Below are 23,499 nucleotides of genomic sequence, written 5' to 3' on the forward strand. Positions count from 1 at the left end.
AGTAACCCCATTCTTAGCCCTGTCATTCAGCCAAACGGCCTACATGCCACCAATGCCTCCCTTCAACAAAAATAGCATTGCAACGCCCTGCCAGCACTCTCACAGGGTGCCAGTACTTGGCCAATCCCTTTTTTTTAAGAATAGGTTCTTTGATTTTTAACAAGGTCTCCAGCTGCAATTTGTAGCACTCTGACATTGTATGACTCATGACCTAACCATCTCAGATCATTCCTACATTTATCCTCAACTCAGGCATCATGCAAAGAAACAGCTCATGGTTTTAAATCAAACAACCAATTTGGAAACTGACCCGAAGAAGCTTTCCTGACTGTCAATAATTCAGAAGGTGATCGACCTGTTGAAACATGAGGGGTTATTCGGTATAGACTCCACAACATTTCTCTACATTCTTACAGCCCTATGAACACAATCAACCAAGACTAGATTGAAGTGTTAAACCATACCATTACTCTAAGGTTGATACAAAATTCTCCTAATGTGCTTTACACCCCTCTTTTCTAAACATTCACGCATGACTGTTGCACTCCCTTATCAGTGATTACACAAACTGAGATCCCTTCCCGAATAAAGATTTCACATAGGTAATCAATCACAGCAGAGGTGGAAGTCTCATTTACGAACCTCACTTCCACCCATCAAGTAGGGTGATCAACCAAGACTGTCATGTAATAACAATGAGGTGGTAAAATGTGAAATTTTCCTACGGCATCCAACCAGATTTTATATTTTTTACCTCAAGTCATGAATGGAGCAGATATAGGAGTTTCTGATAGGGAACACGTTATTATTTGCTTATCCGATATAAAACAATAAGGATATTTGTTGATAAAACTCTGTCCATCCTCCTCCATATTTTAAAGAAGAAAAACTAATGTGGCGTAAAGTCAGGATAAAATGTTAGGGAGTGTAGGAATGTGGATTATTGGGGGTAGACAAGTGGTCACCTCAAAGGATAATGCTGCTACCTGCTAGGATTAACACAACTTCCAAATTGACCTATGCTCAATCCCCGGTAACATAACACAAAGTGGACAGTATGTAAAGTATTTAAGCAATGCATACACAGTAGAAAATATTACACAAAACAGAATAAAACTCCAACACCAATTTATGAATACAGAGAAACATTGTATGGGTAAAATAAGACCAAAACAACAAAATCCAAAAAGGGGAATCTGCAGATATGTTAAAAATGTAACTGAAACTAGAGCCAAAAATCACAAAGTACCTGTAATAGTCTATGGAAGCAGTAGACCAGGACCTCGGCACGATATGAGGCCGACAGTAATAGATCCTTGATTGGATACGAGTGGATTCGTCCTTATAAAAGTCCAGAAATCAAAAAGTTTAAAACCATTTCTAAGTCCAAGCACAAAAAGGAACGTTTTCACTTTTTGAGAAGACAAATGCACCTTTAGCAGCTCGCCTCTTAAATTTTAGCCAACTCCGTAGAGTCAAAGGCTGATTCCTAAAGCAGTTTGGTCCCGCTGGAGCTGTAGAGATTTCTTGCAAAAAACCTTTTACGTCCCAGTAAGGAATGTGAGGTGCTGGGAGCCTTGAACTGGTTAAAGCTGAAAATCAGTCCAACGCAATGGAACTGGCAGTCTGATATCTTTTCCTCCACATCCCCCTGAAGATCTGAAACTTAGGAGGAATTTCTTTTAAAGTTTCTAAACTCTGGTGCCTACACAACCAAAGGAGTACACCTCTAAGGCTCTCAGAACCCCAGGGGGAGGGCACATGGATATTCTCAAGTTGTCAGGTGGAGGCCAACAGCCAGTCCAGTCCAGTCCATTTGTCACAGGTCAGCTGGGAATTTCCAGGAAAAGGCCTCTTGCAGCATGTTGGGTCAGTGTAGCCACATGGAGGTCAGTAAGTTGACCCTTGAAGACCACTTCATTGTCCTGAGTACAAGAAGGAGCAGGTCCAGTGATTCTCTCAAGTCCCAGACATTCGGGCCAGTACTCTACTGATCTTCCTCATGTCCTGTAAGTGTTCTAATGTTAGTGCCTAGTGATATCATATTTATGTTTGTTACCAACTAGTGCCCATGAGTCACTCCTTAACCAACAGGGTAAACGTTCCCAAAGGCAACCCTACTTACTTTTTCAACAGTTACTCTTTGCCTTACAGAAAGCAATCCCACAGTGTCCATCACTTTCAGAATCCAGGATTGGGGAAACCCTTTTCCTGATGTGCAGAGCCTGTGTGCCCACCCATAGGTGTGGCCTGGGTAATCCCCTTCCTGTGTGGTCACCCAAAACCAGTTCTGGGTGTAGCTTGCCCACTCTAACTATTCTTACTGCCAGGGGGAAAACATCTCCCCTCACCAAAGACATTGTCTCTGCTTTCTGAAAGTTTTGATACCTCTTTCACACCTAATTCAGGCCAAGTGTAAACTTGGCAGTTGCTGGAGAGCTAATGCAAATTAGCCTCCAGCAGCTTCCGTGGAGTCTGTAGCAGGTGCAGGCCAAAAGGTATAGATTAAAGTATATAATCTATTTCTTAACTTTTCTTGTTGGCCAGTCACAGCCTGAACAGCGATAGGGTCGTTATTGGCTTAGTCACTGGTAACATAACCAAGTCTAATGTCACACCTGTTCCACTCTTATACTCCCTACCTTGTGGGGCGCAAGGTGTGCTTAGCAATGAATTATTTAATGTTTAGAATTCTGTTTTCCTACCGCTCAAAAGGGTAATGTTAACAGGTTTAGGCAGCAGGATTCAAGTTGCTGCTTTCAGGCTACACAGGGTAGGCCTAAAGCCATGTTTTCAGTGCCTCTTTATTCTAGGGCACAATAGATGCTGCAGTCCACTAATGATATGTAACTTTCCATGCCATGGATGTATGCTGCACCATATGCTATGGCCTTATAAGAATACTAATTGAGCCAATAAGGTTTTAAGTCAATGTTGACATGTTTTAGGGGGTCAGAGCACATACACTGGGCACTGGATAGCAGTGCCCAGTGTTAGACTTCAAGATTACCAGCAAGTAATTCCCAAAGAAAATGAAAAACCTAGGCCCAAAAAGGGGTCACTATGCAATAGGAGAGATGGTGACGCACCCGCTTCGAACAAGGCCTTCCAATAATCTAGTAATATGATAGTGGTATGTGGTAGGGTATTCTTACATGGACTGTGATGTATAGGAGGGAGCCATAGAAGGTACTGCATGGGGTCTGTAGAGAGCATCCTATTTAAAGGGCCAGGGGTTTGTCCTTACTGGTCTCATCAATTCAAGCGTTAGTCAAGTCTGGGCTGCCATTAGCTATTGTGAGATACCAGGGAGATCGAAGCCTCCTTTCTTCTTCTAAAGGGAGTTGCTTTAGCGATCCTAGGCTTACCCTCTCTTATAAAGAGCAGTAGGCGAGATTGAATCTCCTTCAATATTTGTCGAGTTAATGCTAGGGGAAGGGTCTGTGTTACATAAAGCATACATTGGGAAGAAGTTTATCTTGATGCTGTTAATCTGACTGTTCCAAGGCCGATCCAGTCTACTCCATCAGTATAGATCATTAAAAAGTATATCCAGCTCGGCATACACACTTCTGGTGTGAAAAGCTTTTCAATTTAAGTATATTCAAACCCCCATGTAGCGTAAAGGCCTGTCTGTCTATGCAAAGCCGTTGTTTTACAAGTATTGCCTTGTGTTCTGAATTAGATCCACTACAACTCTCCCAGACAACTTATCATACTTAATTTGAAAACTATACACTCTTGAGAAGGCTTCCAATGCATCCTTAAGAGTTGGGGTGGACTTAGCTGGGTCCATTAGGAAATACAAGATGTTATTTGAGAAGAGAACAAGTTTAATTGTTTTGCCTGTAACGCTCGTACCATGTGTAGATTGGCGGTTATCCTTTAGATGAGGGTCTCCATTGTAAGGGCAAAAATTAGAGGGGCAGAGTGGCATCCCTGCCTCGTTCCCCTTGTAAGCCGGATGCTATAAAAATGTTCATCAATTTGTATTCGGGCTGGGGGCTGCATATTATTCCCAAAGATAAGTGAGGGCATGACGGGGCCAGTGGGAATTTTAAATAAAACTTTGAGTCGCCATTCCACTCTGTTGAATGCCTTTTCTGCATTGACCAAGAGAAGAACCGTCATGGTTTTGTTTTTAGTGAACAAGTCAATAAGATTCACAGCCAACCTTTTCTTGTCATATGTATGTTGTTTCAGAATGGCACCGAAGAAGATATAGCTCCAGCCAGATCAGATGTAACCTTATAACAAGAATCTTTGTGAATATCTTTACATCGCTTAGGAGTGCTATGGGCTGGATGGAACTGAGCTGGATGGAACTGTGCTGCAAGGGGGCTTTGCCTGGTTTTAGGGAGACAGTAAGCAGAGCTTCAGCATAGTGTCCTTGACCTTTTTTAAGCTTCTCCTATAGAGTTGTAATGTTTAGCCAGTTGTTGGACCAGGTTATCTTGGAATGCTCTATAGAATGACATGGAAAAGCAGTCAAAACCAAACCTTTTTCCATACGATCTCCTGAATGGCCATAGAAGCGTATAAAGGGTTATTAGGTGCTTCTAATCCCTGTATGACATCAGGGTCCAAAGCTGGAAGATTATATTGCCTTAGACAGGTGTCCTATGCCTGTGTTCCTAGATCCCGCCCACGATACAAATGTATGTTGAAATCAATAGTGGTGTGTAGTTTTTGTATATAATTACACGTTTGCAGGGCATTCAGTTTAAATGATAAATGCAGCATGCCTTGCCTCCCTTCGGATAATACTTTAGGCCAGTGTACAGCGTTTTTTAGATTTTTCCCTAATTAAGAGGTGCTTCAGTTGCCCTCGCGCCTTGAACAGGGACTGGAATGTACTTGTTTGGAAGTCTACCTTCTGTTCTTGTTCTAGGTCCAGGCTCTAGTTTCTAGTTTTCGCTTCTTCTCCTTTGTGAGTATCTGGAATCTGAATGTATGAGAAATCAGCTCACCTCTTAAACCGTCTACTCAGCGTTCCAAGCAGTCCAAGGTGTGAGTTCTCCTGTTTCATTCTTTTGAAAATAATGGTGGATAGTGTCAGCTATTTTGATCCTAAAAGTGATATCCCTAAATGCGATCTCATTTAAACTATATACTCAATGTCAGAAGCCTGGGGACAGAAAGACCAAGGCACAGTGACAGTGAGTAGTTTGATAAAATGTAAGTCTCAGTCTCTCTGTTTAACGTTAATTGAAATGCCTGCCTGTTAGCCAGGAAAAAATATATATATTATCAAATGAGTTATATGCTCCTATGGGAAGAATTTATAATCCCTCTCATCTGTGTGCTGTAGACTCCAAACCTCAAAGAGTCCAAGAGATTTTAACAGTGTCTATAGTGTGCTATGAATGCCCTATCTTGGAATGGATCCTATCAGGGTTCCATTGACACCTGCATTCAAATCCTATCCCGTTATCCGCAGCTCACATGTGAAGGCGTCTTGAGAGGGAACAGGGACAAGCTCTTGTGGATAATCTCTCTGTATTTTTCCATGAAAAAGTGGAAAATATTTAGTCTAGTTTTGATGGAAGAAGAATCAACACCCAAAGAGCATCACATTCTGATTCTACCAATGACCTCACTGGACCTTGTCTTACTGCCTTTGAACAAATATCATTTGAAGAATCCGAACAGACTATTTGAAGCTTAAATCAGGGTCCTCTAGTGATGTATGCCTTCCATACATTTTTAATCAGGATGCATCCTCATTTAATATTGTGATCAATTTATTATTCAATTTGTCACTTAAGCAAAATTTCCAACAGTTTTGATAAATGCTTTTGTCCGACCTCTGTTGAAAAACACTAATGCCAATCTATCAACTCTGAGTAATTATAGACCCATTTCATTACTTCATGCAATAGGGGAAATGTTGGCAACTCAGGCAAATGTTCAGATGAACAGTCCTATAGAAAAGAACGGCATTTTTCGCAGGTCTCAATCTGGCTGCTGTGCAGGATTTAGGACAGAATCAGCACTTTGAGTTTGCAGAATACATCAAGACTTGAGCAAAAAAACATCCATGTCCTTCTTGATTTATCTGCCATATTTGACATGGTGTCCAACGATAGCCTATTGCAAAGATTGGAGAAAGTGAGCTTGGCAGTGAATAAAATCTTTTCTAACAAACAACTACCAGTGTTTCTGCCATTATATACCTCTTGTTTTAGAGAAATAAGAGGTGGGGGTCCCACAGGGATCGGCCCTCAGTCCCATCCTGTTCAATGTATATATGGCTCCACTGGCCTTAGAAGTTATGCTGTCAGGCTTTAATATTGTGTCATACACAGATGACACCCTGTTGATGCTAGTATTCCAACAGCTTAATGACACTACATTTGCAAACTTTCAGGGATGTTTTTCGTCTGTAGAAAATTGGATATGTAGTGGTATCCTGCAACTGAACTCAGATAAATCGGAGATTTTCGTTTTTGGGACTGTATAGTCATTGGACATACAGAAATTATGGCCAGTAGCATTAGGGGACTCGATGACACCAACATCAATAGCCAGGAATTTTGGGGTGCAACTGGACACTAAACTATCTTTTCAACCACAGGTACAGTCAACTGCAGAAGTCTTTTTTGCCCTATTAATATCTTTAAGAAAGACATTAAAGTTACTTTCCGTACCCCCGCAGAAAGATGTAGTTCATGTCCTAATCCCACCCAGGCTGGATTATGCACATGTACTATATCTGGGGGTACCAAGAAAAGTGATAAAGGGGCTGCAAAGAGTGCACAACGCGGCAGCAAGACTGGCTTTAAATATTACCAAAAGGCAATCAAAGCGACAAGGCCTGGCACTATTACACTGGCTACCAGTCAACCAAAGAATTAAATGTAAGGCTTTAATGATTACCTATAAGGCCTTACGCAAAAGGGTCCCACTCTATATACACAAGAGTATAAAAAAATACATACCTCTTAGAACACTTCTCTCAGCAAATCAAAATCTTCTGTGTGTCCCTAGGATACATAAGGCGAGAGCAAGTGGGACGTCCTTTACCGCTCAGGCTGCTACTTTCTTGAACTCCCTATCTGACCATTTAAATCAAATCTAAAAACTTGTTTATTTGGAGAAGGCTAGAGGATTTTTTACAGAGAGTGCAAATGTTGTCTTTTTCATGTCTGCCTGTGTTAGCACCTGGACGCTTCCTCTGGCAGCAGCTGTTCATGCTTTACCAATAATTTTCAATCATTCATAAAAAGTGATTTTCTCTTTATGGGGTACATAAATTGAAAAAGATAGTAAGCTCTCCGTTTTGCAAACTGCCTTTGATGCCCATCATTCTACCCAACTGATCCCGAATGAGGATATCTGATCAAAATGTCGGGTCTTTCATTCAAAATATTGCAGCGCCCTCTGTTTTGTTTGGTGCATGGGAATGATATTGATGAGGAAACTGCCATTAAGAAGGTCCTGGGAGGGGACAGAGGGAAGGAGCGCAAGGGGCAGTGGGCAGGGCTGAGAAGAAGCACCGCCAGCAGGAGAGCGGGAAAGGAGCGGGAGGTGCAAGGGGAGAAGGGAAGGGGAGCAGAGAGGGCAGAAAAGGAGCACAGCAGGAGAACGCGGAGGCAAGTCCAGCTGCGGTCGTGTGTGCCCAGGACCAGAGTCCCTAATCTTCCCCTGACCCACCATTACCGTGCCACACTGCTAAATGCCCTCATCTCCTGCTGCCTCATTACGCCCTGCTGTTGCCACACACCATACGGAGGGATCCTTAATCTGCACCTTCTGCCGCTTTACCTACACCATTTCACCCACAGCTCCAACACTACCTAAGACCACACTAACAGCACCCAACACCTCATGCACTTGAACACCTTCCAACAAACACTGACACGCTCCCCGTATGCCGATATCATGCATGGTCCTTAACACCCGGTCACTCAGCAACATGCTACGAAGATCTGGGACCTGCAGGATGCCACCCCGGACCTTCTATGCCTCACGAAAACGTGGCTGATTACAGCATTGACATCAGACATCACTAAGGTAATCCCTGCTTGATACAAGATCATCAGGCAAGGCCACCAACACAGATACACGGGAGGAATCTCGATCATCTTCAAGGACACCTGCTTTGACAGAATCCGAACTGACTACATGGAACTCAGCCATACTCCTAGACAGCCTTGAAAACCTCGGGCTAACCCAAAACATCTCTGATTCCACCCATGCTGCAGGACACTTCCTGGACCCCGTCTTCACGTTATTCAGCACACCCACACCTATCACCTTGACCAACCACACCATAGTCAGAGTCACAATAATCACCCATCATCAGAAGTAGCACCACAACGGCCCAGCATGCTGTGCAACTTAGCTGAGGTGGATTGGGCTTCTGTTCTAGAATGTGGCATCAGCAGCTTCAACAAATGTATCACCGTCTGTGCCGATGCACTGCCCCCGCAAATGGAGTTACATAGTAAAAACAAGATCACAGGCCAGCTAGCACACTGAAGATCTCAGAATGACCAAAAGGCATTGCAAACTAGAACAGAGGTGGAGAACAAGCCAGGGGGAACTGGAAAAAGATGTGCTGGAATCCGCCTCAAGATGGTATCACCTGCAAATCCATGAAATCAAGAAGGCTTTAGCTGAACTCTTTGACACCATCTCCAACAGCAAGAAAGACATCTTCGCTATTGTCAAGGATTTCACAGCACCTGCAGCAGCCTCTAGCAGCATCATTCGCACTCAAGAACTGTGTGATGACCTCTGACATTTTCTGCAGCAGGATCAAAACCATATACAGCAACTTCTCCCCTTAACCAGACCCTTTGGACCTTGCTAGAACTCTTCTCAAGACAAACTAAGACAGCAAAAGAACCACATGGAAGACACCAACAGCATGGAGGAAACCACAGCATTCATGAAGATCATTCACTCTGAGACCCCGTCGGACCCTTACCCCCATCACGCCTTGGACAGAGGATCAACCCCTGTCAACAAGGCCTCACCCTCATCCTCAAAACTTCCCTCAACACGGCCACCTTTCTGGAATCCTGGAAGCTTGTAAATGTAAATGTTTTTGAGCTTGTAAAGCGCACTGCTACCCGTCCATAGGTTCCTGGCGCTGTGTAACTCTGGGGAACCCGTCCTGGCTTTCCCTGTGGGATGGTCCCTTGCTGGGAGTCCCCAAGGTGGAGCCAGGCATCCCCGGAATTGGTGGGGCCGTTGTGGAGATTAGGCAAGCTGATGCCCAGAGTTGCCGAGTGGAACCCCTGATTAGAGTAAGCACCGAAGCGAGAATTATCGAGTCCCCTGACCAAGGTCCTCGACCTGCCACGTCGGGAATTGAACCCTGGTCCCGGGCCAACTTCTGCTCTCGGGCCTGCCGCCTCTAACCAGTGAGCCACACTACTCCAGCCATCAAGGCCCTCCTGAAGAAGCCCTCAGCTGACCTGACCAAACTCGGAAACTACTTATTGGTATCCCTCCTTCCAGACCCAGCCAAGGTCCTGAAGAAAGTCATTAACACATACCTCTCTGACCACCTTGCCAACAACCAGATTCACGATGCCACACAATCAAGCTTCAGACCAAACAACAGCACTGAGACCACCCCCCATCGCAGATGACATTTGGAGGATCCTCGACAGCGGGGAAACCGCAGCCCTTGTCCTTCTAGACCTATCTGCTGCCTTCAACACCATCTCCAATCCAATTCTTATGAGACGACTCTATGACACTGGCATTAAAGGACACGCCATCCATTAGATCTGCAAGTTTCTCACCAGAGGAACCCAAACCGGCAACATTCCACCATACTCCTCAGAAGCACAGGAACTCATTCCTGGAGTCCCGCGGGGCTCCCCGCTCAGTCCAACCATCTTCAACATATACACGTCTTCGCTGGCAGACGTCATCCGGGCTCATAACATCAACATTGGCCCCTATGCAGATGACACATAACTGATACAGTCCCTCTTGGACAAAACACCCAGCACCAAGAACAAACTCACTTCATGTATGACCGAAGTGGTAACCTGTATGAAGTCCAATTGCCTTAAACTGAACATGGACAAGACCGAAGTGGTGATTTTCAGGAAGGACGCCTTGCTGTAGGACTCCACCTGGTGGCCACCAGATCTAAGATCTGCTGCCACAGCACAATCAATAAACCTTGGAATCATTATAGACTGCAAACTGGACATGTCCACTCAAGTCAACACAGTTGCATCCTCCTGTTTCAGCACCCTGAAGATGTTGAAGATCTTCAAGTGGCTACCGACCCAAACAAGGAAAACTGTCACCCAAGCCCTCATCATCAGTAGACTGACTATGGGAATACCCTATACGCTGAAAAAAACAACCAATACACAAACAGAGTCCAGATCATTCAGAATAAAGCAGCCATACTACTCTTCATTTGTCCATGCCGGGTCCACATCACACCTCCCCTAAGGGAACTCCACTGGCTCCCGATAGACAAGCTTTTCTCCACACGTACAAAGCATTTCACAACACAGGCCCTGCCTGTTTGTACAGCTGTGTACAATTCTACCATTCCTCCATACCTCCGCTCTGCAGGATTCTCACTTGCACACACTCCACACATACACAAAAGCAGATCAGGAGGCCGTGCCTTCTCATACATTGTTCCTAAAGCCTGGAGCAACCTCCCACAACACATCGGATCCTCCTCCCTTCTTAAATTCCGCAAGAAGCGGGAGACTTGGCTCTTTAAGTAAGCCTCCAGAGGCTAGCCTCACACACCTGCAGCGCCAGGATACCCTCACGGGGGACAGAGTGTCATAAAAATACAGGTAACATAAATAAAACGGGACACACCTTGCTGTGTCAAGTGTGTCTCTTGCAGTAGAAGAATATCCTATTGCTTGTGGTGTAGCCACTTTAATGTCGCTCATCTCTTAACATACTTCAGTCAGTCATTGTAAATTCTATGTGTATTTATTACCAGGTTTCCGAAACCTATCTCTTTCAGTTCGCCTTCACAGATTACTGTCATTCCCCAAAATTAATTATACATCTGATAATACCAGAGAAGACTTACCCATGTTTCTCCATAGCATGCGAAATCCCCCATCTTCCTACCCTGTGCCGGGCAACACAATAAAACAAAGAGTAAGCAATGTGTTACCAGCATTCGAATATTCAACAATATGAGAGCTTGAGACCTGACATTCAGGTCGATAGAGGCATTCAAGAACACCCCTAGGATAGTGGGGCAACATCCATGGCCACATGGCAGGGGGACCCTGGCTGGGGGAATCCCCAAGCCTATTTACATTGGGAAAAGCTCTTTTTAGTCTATCTACTTGTAAGTGGGAGGAATCCAAAAGCTAGAGGATATGTTAAAAAGTGGGCAAGAGTGATCCCAGGTTGATTTTTGCAGGAAAGCAGCAAAGGAACAAGTCCCCAAACTGACTGGAACTGCCAGCCCAAGGCATAGGCCGGAAGGTGGATGCTGGAGTAATTTGAAGCTCTCAATCCAAGATGCAAAATATGAAAGACCATTGATGGTGGTCAGGAAATCCATTATTCTTTTGCTGCTGCTATACCAGTATCTCTTTCTCTGTGGATGGTCACTTTGGTCTTGTTCTTTTTCTATTTCTCCCGTAGCGGTTGGTGAGCCTTAGATTCACGAGATCCTGCGCCTCTCCCAGGTTGCCAGGCATAAGTCCTTGGAAAGAGATATGGTGTCCCCTTGAAAGGAGACTATACTTATTACCCGTGATCCTGTCATGATTCAGTCTTTCAGTTTATAGAAGTGCACTCTTGTCAGCACGTCACATGGCAGCTTTTAGTAGATCTTATAAATGTAGAAGACATGAAGTACACAGACGAGTGTGAATTACGTAGTTTCTACTTCTGGGAGAATATTGGAAAAAGCTCTTTGATATGCTGTTCAAGATTGGTGGTAGGAAGGTATGGGTTGATTCCTCTAATCCTGATGATATTCCTCCAAGATCAGATCCTGCATCCTCCATTTTATTGAGGATCAGGGTGCGCTATGCTTTTAGTGCTCCCATTTGCTCCGGAGGATTTCTTGCTTAGGAGCTTGTTCCACGCTGAAGGTCTCAACCTGGTCCAGCCACAACTCTATTTGCAGGTTTCAGCCATGGCTACAGATCGATTTCACTAGATTTGATTTAGTGAAGAGGGTTTGGTCTTGAATTCCCAAACAATGAGTTGTATGTCCCCTCTGGAAGCAGGTGACTGTGCCGCTAAAAAGTCGGGGGTGAAATTGAGGCCCTGCCTTTTCTGCATAAGTCCAGTGGCCACTCTGTGAGGCTTGTATCCTATCTTTTATAGATGGTGTTTTTGGCTCCTTAAGCTTGCTAGTTTCCATGATGTGGTTACAGTCAGGGATTCCCAATTTTTCAGGTCCCTCTGATTGGATGTGGCACTTTACTTTCTCGTACAGTCAATGTATGTGGGCAGTGCCTGAGGAGTCGGCACTGTATGCACGTATCTTGTAAAAGGGTAGGATGGCAGCAGCTGGTTTCCTTTATCATCTTCACTGACCCCACAACCATCATGGGCTCTCCCGCTTGGATACTTTTAGATTTGCTTTTTTTTACTTCTTTCCTTTTTTATGTTTCTTTTTGCCTTCAACTGAAGTGGTAAAGGGAAGAGGGAATCAGTAGCAAAAGGTGTTGGGTGGGCTTCTTGATAGTCTTGATAGTGGGAACATGTCTACAGTTCTCAGCAGAGTGGGAAGAATCCCTTTGTTAGTTTTTATACAGATTTTGTAAGTGCTCCTACACAAATATACGTACTGTTGTCTTTTTTTAAGATTAATTGTTGATCTCCAAGTCTTCTTGTCTAGACTTCAGGTGGTGTAAGTGATAGGTTTAGCCTGTATTAATGTTAATTATACCCTCCTTTTTTGCAGGACAATGCGGTACGTGTCAGAAGCTTCCAAAGACAAGATCATTTCTGATGGCGACGTCTTGGCTACACTATTAAAAGTCTTTCAATCGTTGTTCATATATGACTTTAATGGACAAAAAGACTTGGTTTCCTTCCTATCGAAAGAAGTTAAATTGAAATATGAAGAATTGTTAGCTCTTCCTGAGGAAGCTTTATCTAGTCGTCAAAGGGAACCCAGACTCCATCCAGAGGAAATATTATTTGAGACTCTAGGATTTAGTATTGAGGAAGGCCCGAGTACTCTCGTCTCTGCTGGAACTGGAGTGTTTGTTTCAAAAGGAGTTGTACCAAAAGGAGCTGTTGTTTCTATGTATCCGGGTACTGTAATTCTGCTTTATTTATTAGTAATATTTTAAAGGAGTAACACTGCAAGGTCAGAAAACTATTTGATGATTCACCTGACACAACGCATTGGTTGGGATCAGTGGTGTAACGCAAAATGATGGGGCCTTCCTACAAAACGTGAGTCTCGCATATCTCACAAATATTCATTAACCTTTACCTGACTGTGGACCACCTAAAGCGGTTGGGTCCACTTTGTTGCTGCAGGGTTGTATTACACTCCTGGTGGTGATATGTCTGTATCTATGTATGTATATGGTATTTCTATAATGGCAACCTATTCAAAAGGCAGCAGAGCACTGTAACTGGTCAAGGACATGAAGTCAACGAGTAAAAGGAGACGGAGCTGGGTTGAGTATGGTTAGTGCATTATAATGTACTTTTCTTTAAAGGGGGTGACTCCTCAACCCTTTTTTTAATTGGAGCATTGTTGGTGTGGTCCGGATGCATACCGGGTGTTGTTCCAGATCCAGGGTGCATGATAGGCCTCTTAATTTTGTATTAGCTTTCAGAGTGTGACTCATGCGTTCATCATCCTTACCTCCGTTTTCCTATTTATTCTCTAGTAGATTTTCCAAATGTAATTGAGCTTAGTATGTGAAGCTAAAGACTGGTCATCGTTATCATACGTTACCCCCACAGGACAGTCCTCCCTTTATCGTAGTACTCTGTCCCATCTCCTGGCCCTTTTTGCTCCCAAAACTAAATAGAAGAATGTGAGTTGAATTGAATATGGCTGAAGTAATTTAGGAAGGCCAATGAGCTCAGTAGTAATGTGTCAAATTTCCACGATAGTCTGAGTCTGGGCTAGTGGAGCAAAACCATAAGGTGGAGAGAGGAAGTATTAAGATAAGCCAAGCTGTAGGCTATTGCCCAATTAAGTAGGGAGATGAACATTAACTGTGCAAAAGTTGTGGCTGCATGATTGGTAATTGAAAAAAGTGGACATTGAGGCTTTCATCTTTTTGAAGTTTTAATCTTAACGAGGAATACAGTGGGAAATGGGGATATTTGACTGAACATGTTAGATAGCCAATTATGGATTGGTAAATGCCATGGGCGTGTGTGGATGGGCAGAGATGGGAGTCTGGCTTCACCATGATGATTCAGGGTACGGTGTCAACAACCTGGAGAGTGACTGTTTCAGCGCTGTACCCAGTTAAAAAGCTGGACGGGTAGTGTTGCAGAAGAGAGTTGGATATAATCTGTTCTTTCTGATTTGGCTAAATATATGTTGGTCAGTTTCTCCAATTATGGTGAGTCTGTAATTGGACAGCAGTTAGGTATTTGTAGTGAATCTGAGTCTACCACCAACTATTCAGTTTTAACACGTAGCATCTGCCTGTGTGAGCTGGTAAGGAAGAGAATTGCGTTTCTGGTCAGTGCGTCGTGATTTGAGATGCCTCCTTGTCCAGGTTATCAGATTTTTGGTAGCCGCCAGTCACCCGCTTCCCTAAGAAGGTCTCTCCTAAACGTCTCTACCACAGGCATTTTCCAGTATTCAAGTCGCCATTAAATGACTGCAAAGAGGATGCCTGACTGAAAAGTTCACTTACCTTTTTCTGCTCATTTTACAGGAATTATCATCCTGCACCCAGTTGAATCGGCTGTGTGTGATTTGCAATACTTCTTATTCAGTGCTTTTGGAGTGAGTGTGATATCCGATTTTTGCTCATGGGTTAACATGCCACTTCATTCTGTTGGTCTCTGTTTAGCAAAGACTTGCATTCTAAGAGGCCAGTGCACAGTATAGTAGTAAACTTACACTCCTAGATTTACACCTAGGTTCCACTAAAGATTTAAATTTTTTGGAATTTACAAACACCTCCAGGAATCTGCACAAAAGCTGCGCTAAGCACGAGTTTCCATGTGGATCCCTGGAAAGTCAGGTGAAGTCACTAATGAGTTCCCACTATAGCAAGTTCTCCATTTCACAGTGAAAATATTTCAACCTGTGAAGAAACCTTTTCCCCCATGCTCCCTCCAGACATGGGAGTCTTTCATTCATTCCCCTTCATGCCGTGAAAGGGTATTTAAGCCTGCATTGTGCTAGAGTAAATATCTGACCCTTTCCAGGCAGTAAAGGGAATGAAAGTAGTTTAATCCCCGCAACGTGTTTGAGGGCATTCTGAAACCTTCAAGGCCAACCATGGCTAAGAGCGCTGATCACCTCACTCCTTGAGTGAGATTTGTGGAAGCAAAGAAGACCTCAGCGTTGCACTTGGAGACACATTTTTCAAAACAAATATTTTTCTTTTGACAATGTCGCACCTTTAGTGGGAATAAGGTATTTGGTCTCGGGAATCCTGTCAGAGAAGAGGACGTTTTTAGACTTTTCCTCAGCAGCTTTGTTGCTTTCAGTGTTGTATGTTTCAGCAAAGCACCGCAGCGATGGTTCCTCTGGTGTGATGAAGAGCACAGTCCCGGTGGAAGTATCTTCTGAATGTAGCGCAATATCTGCTCCAACGCCATGCTGTTCATTTACTCTCGAGTTGCATCTGCGCATAGTGTTACCTGACTCCATCATTCTCAGTCTTTCCTCTTTGGGTGAACCCTATTATCTTCTGTCCATTGTAAGCAGCTTCCAGTTCATCGCACTTCATTTTGAACTCCTCTAGCGTAAGGACTCTTCTGAGATTGTTTTGGCTTTCCTTTCAGGAACTGTTTGTCAGTTGGTTCTCAAGTCTCCAACTTCCACCCTCACCTTCTCTTGCTTACACGTAGGAAGTCCATCCTGTGGTGAATCAGTTTTCCTGGCTTGTAATCCATGCACTTTTTTTTTTATTTCGAAGAGCTTTGTTAGAGGTGAAGAATAATGAATGCTTAAGTCCTTTCCAGATGGCTTTGCAACCTCCATTGTAGCGATAAAGCGTGTAGCAGAAAGAAGGCAAGCCTCTGTATCATCTTCCTAGCCAGACGAATATACATACCATGGGGACATCTAGCATCTCATTTGAGTGACTGAGGGCGGAGGTACCATAGTAATGGCCACGCCTTCAGTAAGAAGCACATTATTATTTTAATATCTTAAAATAACCAGACAATAATCACAGATCACATCAGCACTTGCTCAAGCCTCCTCACAAAGAAGCCAAATGCTGCAACTGTGAAGAGGATCACAAGCTTTCATTGCTCCTCTTGCACATTAGCACACTTCGCCACAGCACAAACCCCGCTGTTGCACGATTGAAGCTCATCTATGGCTCTCGTGCAAGGCAGGAAACGCTCCCATATACGCTACACTTGACCAACATATCTCTTCCAAACCTGCGTATGAGCTCTGATGCGACTGTGGACAAGGTAACAGCGCTACAACGCCTCACAGGTGGGAGCTGTGTGCTGTATTGAGGACAGTAAGAAAAATAGCATAACAACTTTTGCAAAAGGTCCTAAATCTTTTTAACCTTGAGATGGATACCTTCCTTGCATTAAACATTGTTCATTTGGGCAGATGTGTGAACAAATAAATGCTTTAGAATGTACTCCTGACATCTAGCAGAAGAAAAACGTGAAGTAGGGAAGTTGCTCTCATTTGAGGCAATCCTGTAGTTGTACTCCGCTGCCTGTTTTGCGCGAAGACACTAACTGAATGGGTTATATCTGAACTGGCTGTGGATTTAAGTGTATGCCTTCTTGGTATATCCATTATGAGCTGTCCTTGGTCCTGCCGACCTCCAGAAGCCCCAGCTTACTGGGGCACATCCCTCAGTAGACTGCCTCTACAAAACTGGAAAACGAAAAGAATCAGGACAAACTTTCTCACTTTGCACTGAAGAGTGTAGAATAAAATTAATCTTCTCCTATTCCATTTAAAAAAAATAGCGGAAGTCCCTTCTGTTACAAAATGCATGTACCATGCACCTATAAACCTACTTCTGACAGCTTACTGAACAATTTACCAAACCTTCCAGCCAATTACGAGCAACTTCCCCAGTAGTGAATTCACATCAGCCACTTTCCAACCAACACACTGCTGCTACTTCTCAACTCAACACACTGCTGCTACTGATTTTACTGATTGCCCCACCCCATATTAACTGACAATGAATGCTTTGACAGGTTTTCCCAGTTCTCTCTGCACCTCAATCACAATGTGGTCATTCATTTACCAAAGAAGATGAAAGCATCAGAACGATAATATCACACTACAAAACATGCAAAATAGCATATGTGTTTGCATCGTAAGGTTCCAGGAAATGCTGGTCACATTCATTCATATTGTTCTTTAAGCTACGCTTTGTATAAGTGAAGTGCAGTTCTGGTCATCGGTTCAGAAAAAACAAGCATTGATCAAAGGAACTTCACAGCTGTTAAGATCTTTGCCAGCGACTACTTTTGTGATCTTTGGACTAGACTCTCTACACTTACTTTTCTGGGTTCATTTGCCAAATATTTCTGTCTGATGGATTCTTCAATGGGGAATCAATCTGATCAACTCCAGGAACCATACCCTATGGTACGAAGACAGCAAAAGTCATGCATGTCATTAAGGCGCAGTTAAATGTTCTATTTCATGGCAAGGTGTCTTTCTCCTTACTGCCCTCAACCCAAATCTTCAACTTCTCTATGTAAGATAGTTCTGTGACTACAACATATCCTTTATCAATTTAAAAATGTAGAAATTGGGAGCATTCATTATGCTAAATACACTAGTTTCTTACATATTCTGTAAACTGATTTCTTTGCTTCTATGGCCAGTTTCAAGTGTTGACATTATGGATTTTTAATAGGTAGCGTTGTGCAACTGCTGTGGAAAATTCCTATGTACGCTTCCTACCCTCAGTGGAATACGTGGCTTAGTTCTGTTACTGGGTCTTCCAGATAACCTCACAGTTATTCTTTTGACCAGTTGTCTTTTGTTCTCATTCCCCTTTAACGATCAAGATATAAACTGGTACACGTTGGTTGTCATTATGATTTACAGAAATATTCCAGATTAATTTTGTTGTGTATGTTGAAGGCTGAAGTTGAGAGATGCCATGACACATATTTCTTGGTGTCACCCTGCAATGGATCTATACAGTCCTTGAGGTCTACACGTTAATCGGGTTAGGATTGCTAAAGCTCCATTTGAACCAAAGGCTTCCAGTGGCTCCAAAAGTATAATGCTTGCAAAATAGCATTCACAGCAGTGGTTCAGATGTATGACTTGCTGGCTTTTTCAGAATGAAAATAATTTATGGAGGCTAGATGGTCTTCGTGCAGTCTTTACGGAGGCTAGATAGTCTTGTGTAGTCTATATGGAGGCTAGATAGCATTAGTGTAGGGTTTATGGAGGCTAGATAGTCTTTGTGGGGTCTTTATGCAGGCTATATAGACTTTGTGCAGTCTTTATCGAGGCAAGGTAGTCTTCGGGCTGTCTTTATGGAGGCTAGGTAGTCTTCAGGCAGCCTTTATGGAGGCTAGGTCGTCTTCAGGCAGTCTTTATGGAGGCTAGGTCGTCTTCAGGCAGTCTTTATGGAGGCTAGGTAGTTTTCAGGCAGTCTTTTTGGAGGCAAGGTAGTCTTCAGGCAGTCTTTATGGAGGCTAGGTAGTCTTCAGTCAGTCTTTATGGAGCCCAGGTAGTCTTCAGGCAGTCTTTATGGAGGCTAGGTAGTCTTCAGGCAGTCTTTATGGAGGCTAGGTAGTTTTCAGGCAGTCTTTATGGAGGTTAGGTAGTCTTCATGCAGTCTTTATGGAGGCTAGGTAGTCTTCAAGCAGTCTTTATGGAGGCTAGGTAGTTTTTAGGCAGTCTTTATGGAGGCTAGGTAGTCTTCAGGCAGTCTTTATGGAGCCCAAGTAGTCTTCATGCAGTCTTTATGGAGGCTAGGTAGTCTTCAGGCAGTCTTTATGGAGGCTAGGTAGTTTTCAGGCAATCTTTATGGAGGTTAGGTAGTCTTCATGCAGTCTTTATGGAGGCGAGGTAGTCTTTAGGCAGTCTTTATGGAGGCTAGGTAATCTTCAGGCAATCTTTATGGAGGCTAGGTAGTCTTCAGGCAGTCTTTATGGAGGCTAGGTAGTATTCAGGCAGTCTTTATGGAGGCTGGGTAGTCTTTGTACAGTCTTTAAGGAAGCTAGATCGCCTTTGTGTGGTCTTTATGGGGGCTAGGTAGACTTCATGCAGTCTTTATGGAGGCTATGTAGTTTTTGTGCTGTCTTTATGGAAACTAGGTAGTCTTCAGGCATTCTTTATGGAGGCCAGCTAGGCAGTCTTCAGGCAGTCTTTATGGAGGCTAGGTAGTCTTCAGGCAGTCTTTATGGAGACTAGGTAGTCTTTGCACAGTCTTTATGGAGGCTAGATAGTCTTGTGTGGTCTTTATGGAGGCTAGGTAGTCTTCAGGCATCCTTTATGGGGGCTAGGTAGACTTCATGCAGTCTTTATGGAGGCTAGGTTGTCTGTGCAGTCTTTATGGAGGCTAGGTAGTATTCAGGCATTCGTTATGGAGGCTAGGTAGTCTTCAGGCAGTCTGTATGAAGGCTAGGTAGCCTTCAAGCCTTCTTTGTGGAGGCTAGGTAGTCTTTAGGCCTTCTTTATGAAGGCTAGGTAGTCTTCAGGCAGTCTTTATGGAGGCTAGGTAGTCTTCAGGCTGTCTTTAGGGGGGTCTATGTAGACTTCATGTAGTCTTTATGGAGGCTAGTTAGTCTATGCAGTCTTTATGGAGGCTAGGTAGTCTTTGTGCGGTCTTTATGGAGGCTATATAGACTTCATGCAGTCTTTATGGAGGCTAGGTAGTCTTCAGTCATTATTTGTGGACGCTAGGTAGTCTTAAGGCAGTATTTATGGAGGTTAGGTAGTCTTCAGGCAGTCTTTATGGAGGCTAGGTAGTCTTTGTGTAGTCTTTATGGAGGCTAGATAGACTTTGTGCAGTGTTTATGGAGGCTAGGTAGTCTTCAGGCATTCTTTATGGAGGCTAGGTAGTCTTCAGGCAGTCTTTACGGAGGCTTGGTAGTCTTCAGGCAGTCTTTGTGGAGGTTAGGTAGTCTTCAGGCAGTCTTTATGGGAGCTAGGTAGATTTCATGCAGGCTTTATGGAGGCCAGTTAGTCTGTGTACTTTTTATAGAGGTTAGGTAGTGTTTGTGCAGTCTGTATGGAGGCTATATAGACTTTGTGCAGTCCTTATGGAGGTTAGGTAGTATTCAGGCATTCTTTATGGAGGCTAGGTAGTCTTCAGGCAGTCTTTATGGAGTAGGGAGGCATTAATAATCTTGGTCCAGAGTGGGACTAGTGTCCTTATCATCCCTTAAAGAATGTGGGGGAAGGGGATCGTTGAAGTGATTAGAGGGTTTCAGGGTAGAAAGAATGTTGAGAATGGATGTGCCGTTAACGGGTGAGAATTGACTCCAGAAGGCATTGTTTTTTGTAGAGTGGCATGCGACATGATGGGGCTGCGAGGAGAACGGTGGGTCTGGTAAGAATGATGGATCTGTCAGGGAGGACCTTAGATCTGATCTTGTTAGACTTTTCAAGAAAGGTGGAAAAGTCCTTGCAGTTTCGTTGTGGACTGGAGATGAGTTGCGATTGAGTGGTAGTGTATTTGGATTGAAGTTTAATCAGGTCAAGCAGCATTTTGGGGCGATTTTTGGCTTTGTCCATTTGGTTTCTTAAGAATGTTGCTTTTAACGTTCTGATGTGTTTGTTGTACTTACTTCTTCTCATTTTTAAAAGCTAAAGGAGTTCAGTAGATGGAGATGATCTCCATGAGCGTTCTGCTAGTCTCAGGTTGCGTCTGTCTGAGTTTAGGCTTTCATTGAACCATGATTTGGAGTCTTTGTTGTACTTTCTGTTTAGTTGAAAGGGGCAATTGCATCCAGGACTTTCCGCATGGAGTTGTTGTAGTGCTCAGTGAGTTCATGGACATCTAACATGAACATAGGAGGAGGCAGGGATACGTTGCAATGGGATATGAGCTCATTTATGTTTGCATTTTGAAGATATCTTTTCAAGTGTCTCTGTTTCTTGGGTTGGAGACTTTTGGTTTTCCTTCGTTCAAAGATGAGGAAGATGATATAGTTGTGATCCGACCAGTCACATGGGGCAATCGATTCTAGATGAATGGAGTTGGGATTGGCGTAGATTAGATCGCGAGTCGCGCCTAAGTTGCGCATTAGGCTGTGACAAAATTGAGTCAGGTTGAAGTCAGCTAGGCAGTCTTTATGGAGCCCAAGTAGTTTTCATGCAGTCTTTATGGAGGCTAGGTAGTCTTCAGGCAGTCTTTATGGAGGCTAGGTAGTTTTCAGGCAGTCTTTATGGAGGCTAGGTAGTCTTCAGGCAGTCTTTATGGAGTAGGGAGGCATTAATAATCTTGGTCCAGAGTGGGACTAGTGTCCTTATCATCCCTTAAAGAATTTGGAGGGAAGGGGTTCGTTGAAGTGATTAGAGGATTTCAGGGTAGAAAGAATGTTGAGAATGGATGTGTCGTTAACGGGTGAGAATTGACTCCAGAAGGCATTGTTTTTCATAGAATGGCAATGCGACAAGATGGGGCTGCGACGGGAACGGTGGGTCTGGTAAGAATGATGGATCTGTCAGGGCGGACCTTAGATCTGATTTGATCTTGTTAGACTTTTCAAGAAAGAAGGTGGAAAAGTCCTCGCAGTTTCGTTGTGGACTGGAGATAATTTGCGATTGAATGGTAGTGTATTTGGATTGAAGTTTAGTCCGATCAAGCAGCATTTTGGGGTGATTTTTGGCTTTGTCCATTTGGCTTCTGAATAATGTTGCTTTTGACGTTCTGATGTTTGTTGTACTTACTTCTTCTCATTTTTAAAAGCTAAAGGAGTTCAGTAGATGGAAATGATCTCTATGAGCGTTCTGCTAGTCTCAGGTTGCGTCTGTCTGAGTTTAGGCTGTCATTGAACCATGGTTTGGAATCTTTGTTGGACTTTCTGTTTAGTTGAATGGGGCAATTGCATCCAGGACTTTCTGCATGGAGTTGGTGTAGTGCTCAGTGAGTTCATGGACATCTGACATGAACATAGGAGGAGGCAGGGTTACGTTGCAACGGGATATGAGCTCATTTATGTTTGCATTTTGAAGCTATCTTTTCAAGTGTCTCTGTTTCTTGGGTTGGAGACTTTTGGTTTTCCTTCGTTCAAAGATGAGGAAGATGATATAGTTGTGATCCGACCAGTCACAAGGGGCAATCGATTCTAGATGAATGGAGTTGGGATTGGCGTAGATTAGATCGCGAGTCGAGCCTAAGTTGTGCATTAAGCTGTGACAAAATTGAGTCAGGTTGAAATCAGCTAGGAAGTTTTTAAGGCTATTCATTCGGGTCATTCCAATGTAGATTGAAGTCTCCCAGAAGATCTGGGGACAATGAAGACCCAAGTTAGATGAGATGGTTTCCATAGTTTGTTCTAACAGAGGGTGGTTGTCTCCTGGAGGATGGTAGAAAATGTGCAGGTTGCATAAGAGTTTGTGTTTGTTGATGATGTCTATGCAGAGATATTTACAAGAGGAGAGAGTTGCAGAGGGGGACTGCTTAGCAATGAGACTGATATGATGTATACAGGCGATGCCTCCACCGGGTCTCTTAGCTCTATCAAGTCTGATACCGTTGTGACTGGGAGGGACTAGTATGTCAAGGACAGCTCCTGATGAGTCATTAAGCCAAGATATAGAGAAAGCTCCCATAATGTGTGAACAAAAGGATGAAGTGCATACTTTTGTTTACAGGTCAAGTAGATTTCTGAATCATACCATCCTTTGGACAAATGGATATTTCTTTTTAAATTGTACACCTCTGCTATTCTTGTGGTAGTTACAGTGGCACGTTAATCGCTGCAGACAGTTTCTGCCAAATATGACTTGTATCCCATTAACCAGCCTAGGATTAACTACACAAGGCTTAACTTCATGAAAGACTGGGATCAAGTGATCAAACTGGTTTTAGGGCTGCAAGAACCTATTTAACTTTAAATGCCCTTGGGCCGCTGCTTGAATTTGCTCTGCACCCTTTAGTGGATCTCAAAAAATTACAAATCCCAGTTGTGGGCCACAAGTCTCCCTTAAAATCTTGTAAGTGATCTGAAAATACTCCTGCCTCAATAGGGTAAAAAACAGCAGTAGGAGGCTAACAGTAACGGAGTGTTTTGCAGGTGGATGGTTTAAGAATTTGGGGGAGGTTGAGACATATTGCAGTCAAGTCTTTCTACACCAATTGTAATATACATCATTCCTTCTTATATTGCCATATCTGATTTAAATTTTTCCACAGTGATTAGGACTACTGATGTTCAATGACTTATGAA

At 43.5% G+C, this 23,499-nt stretch overlaps 1 protein-coding gene across 3 annotated transcripts in view; it reads left to right on the forward strand.

The window, feature by feature from the left end:
• The window catches only part of SETD9 (SET domain containing 9), an 88,858-nt gene that overhangs the window by 23,440 nt on the left and 41,919 nt on the right, over positions 1-23,499 (forward strand). For all 3 annotated transcript variants that reach the window (XM_078675112.1, XM_078675113.1, XM_078675111.1), the window contains exon 2: positions 12,887-13,242. In XM_078675112.1, the coding sequence (XP_078531238.1) occupies positions 12,887-13,242 (356 nt within the window). The remainder of the gene's footprint in view (positions 1-12,886; positions 13,243-23,499) is intronic.

The sequence above is a fragment of the Lissotriton helveticus genome, chromosome 2_1 (assembly GCF_964261635.1).
Source record: "Lissotriton helveticus chromosome 2_1, aLisHel1.1, whole genome shotgun sequence".
Lineage (NCBI taxonomy): Eukaryota > Metazoa > Chordata > Amphibia > Caudata > Salamandridae > Lissotriton > Lissotriton helveticus.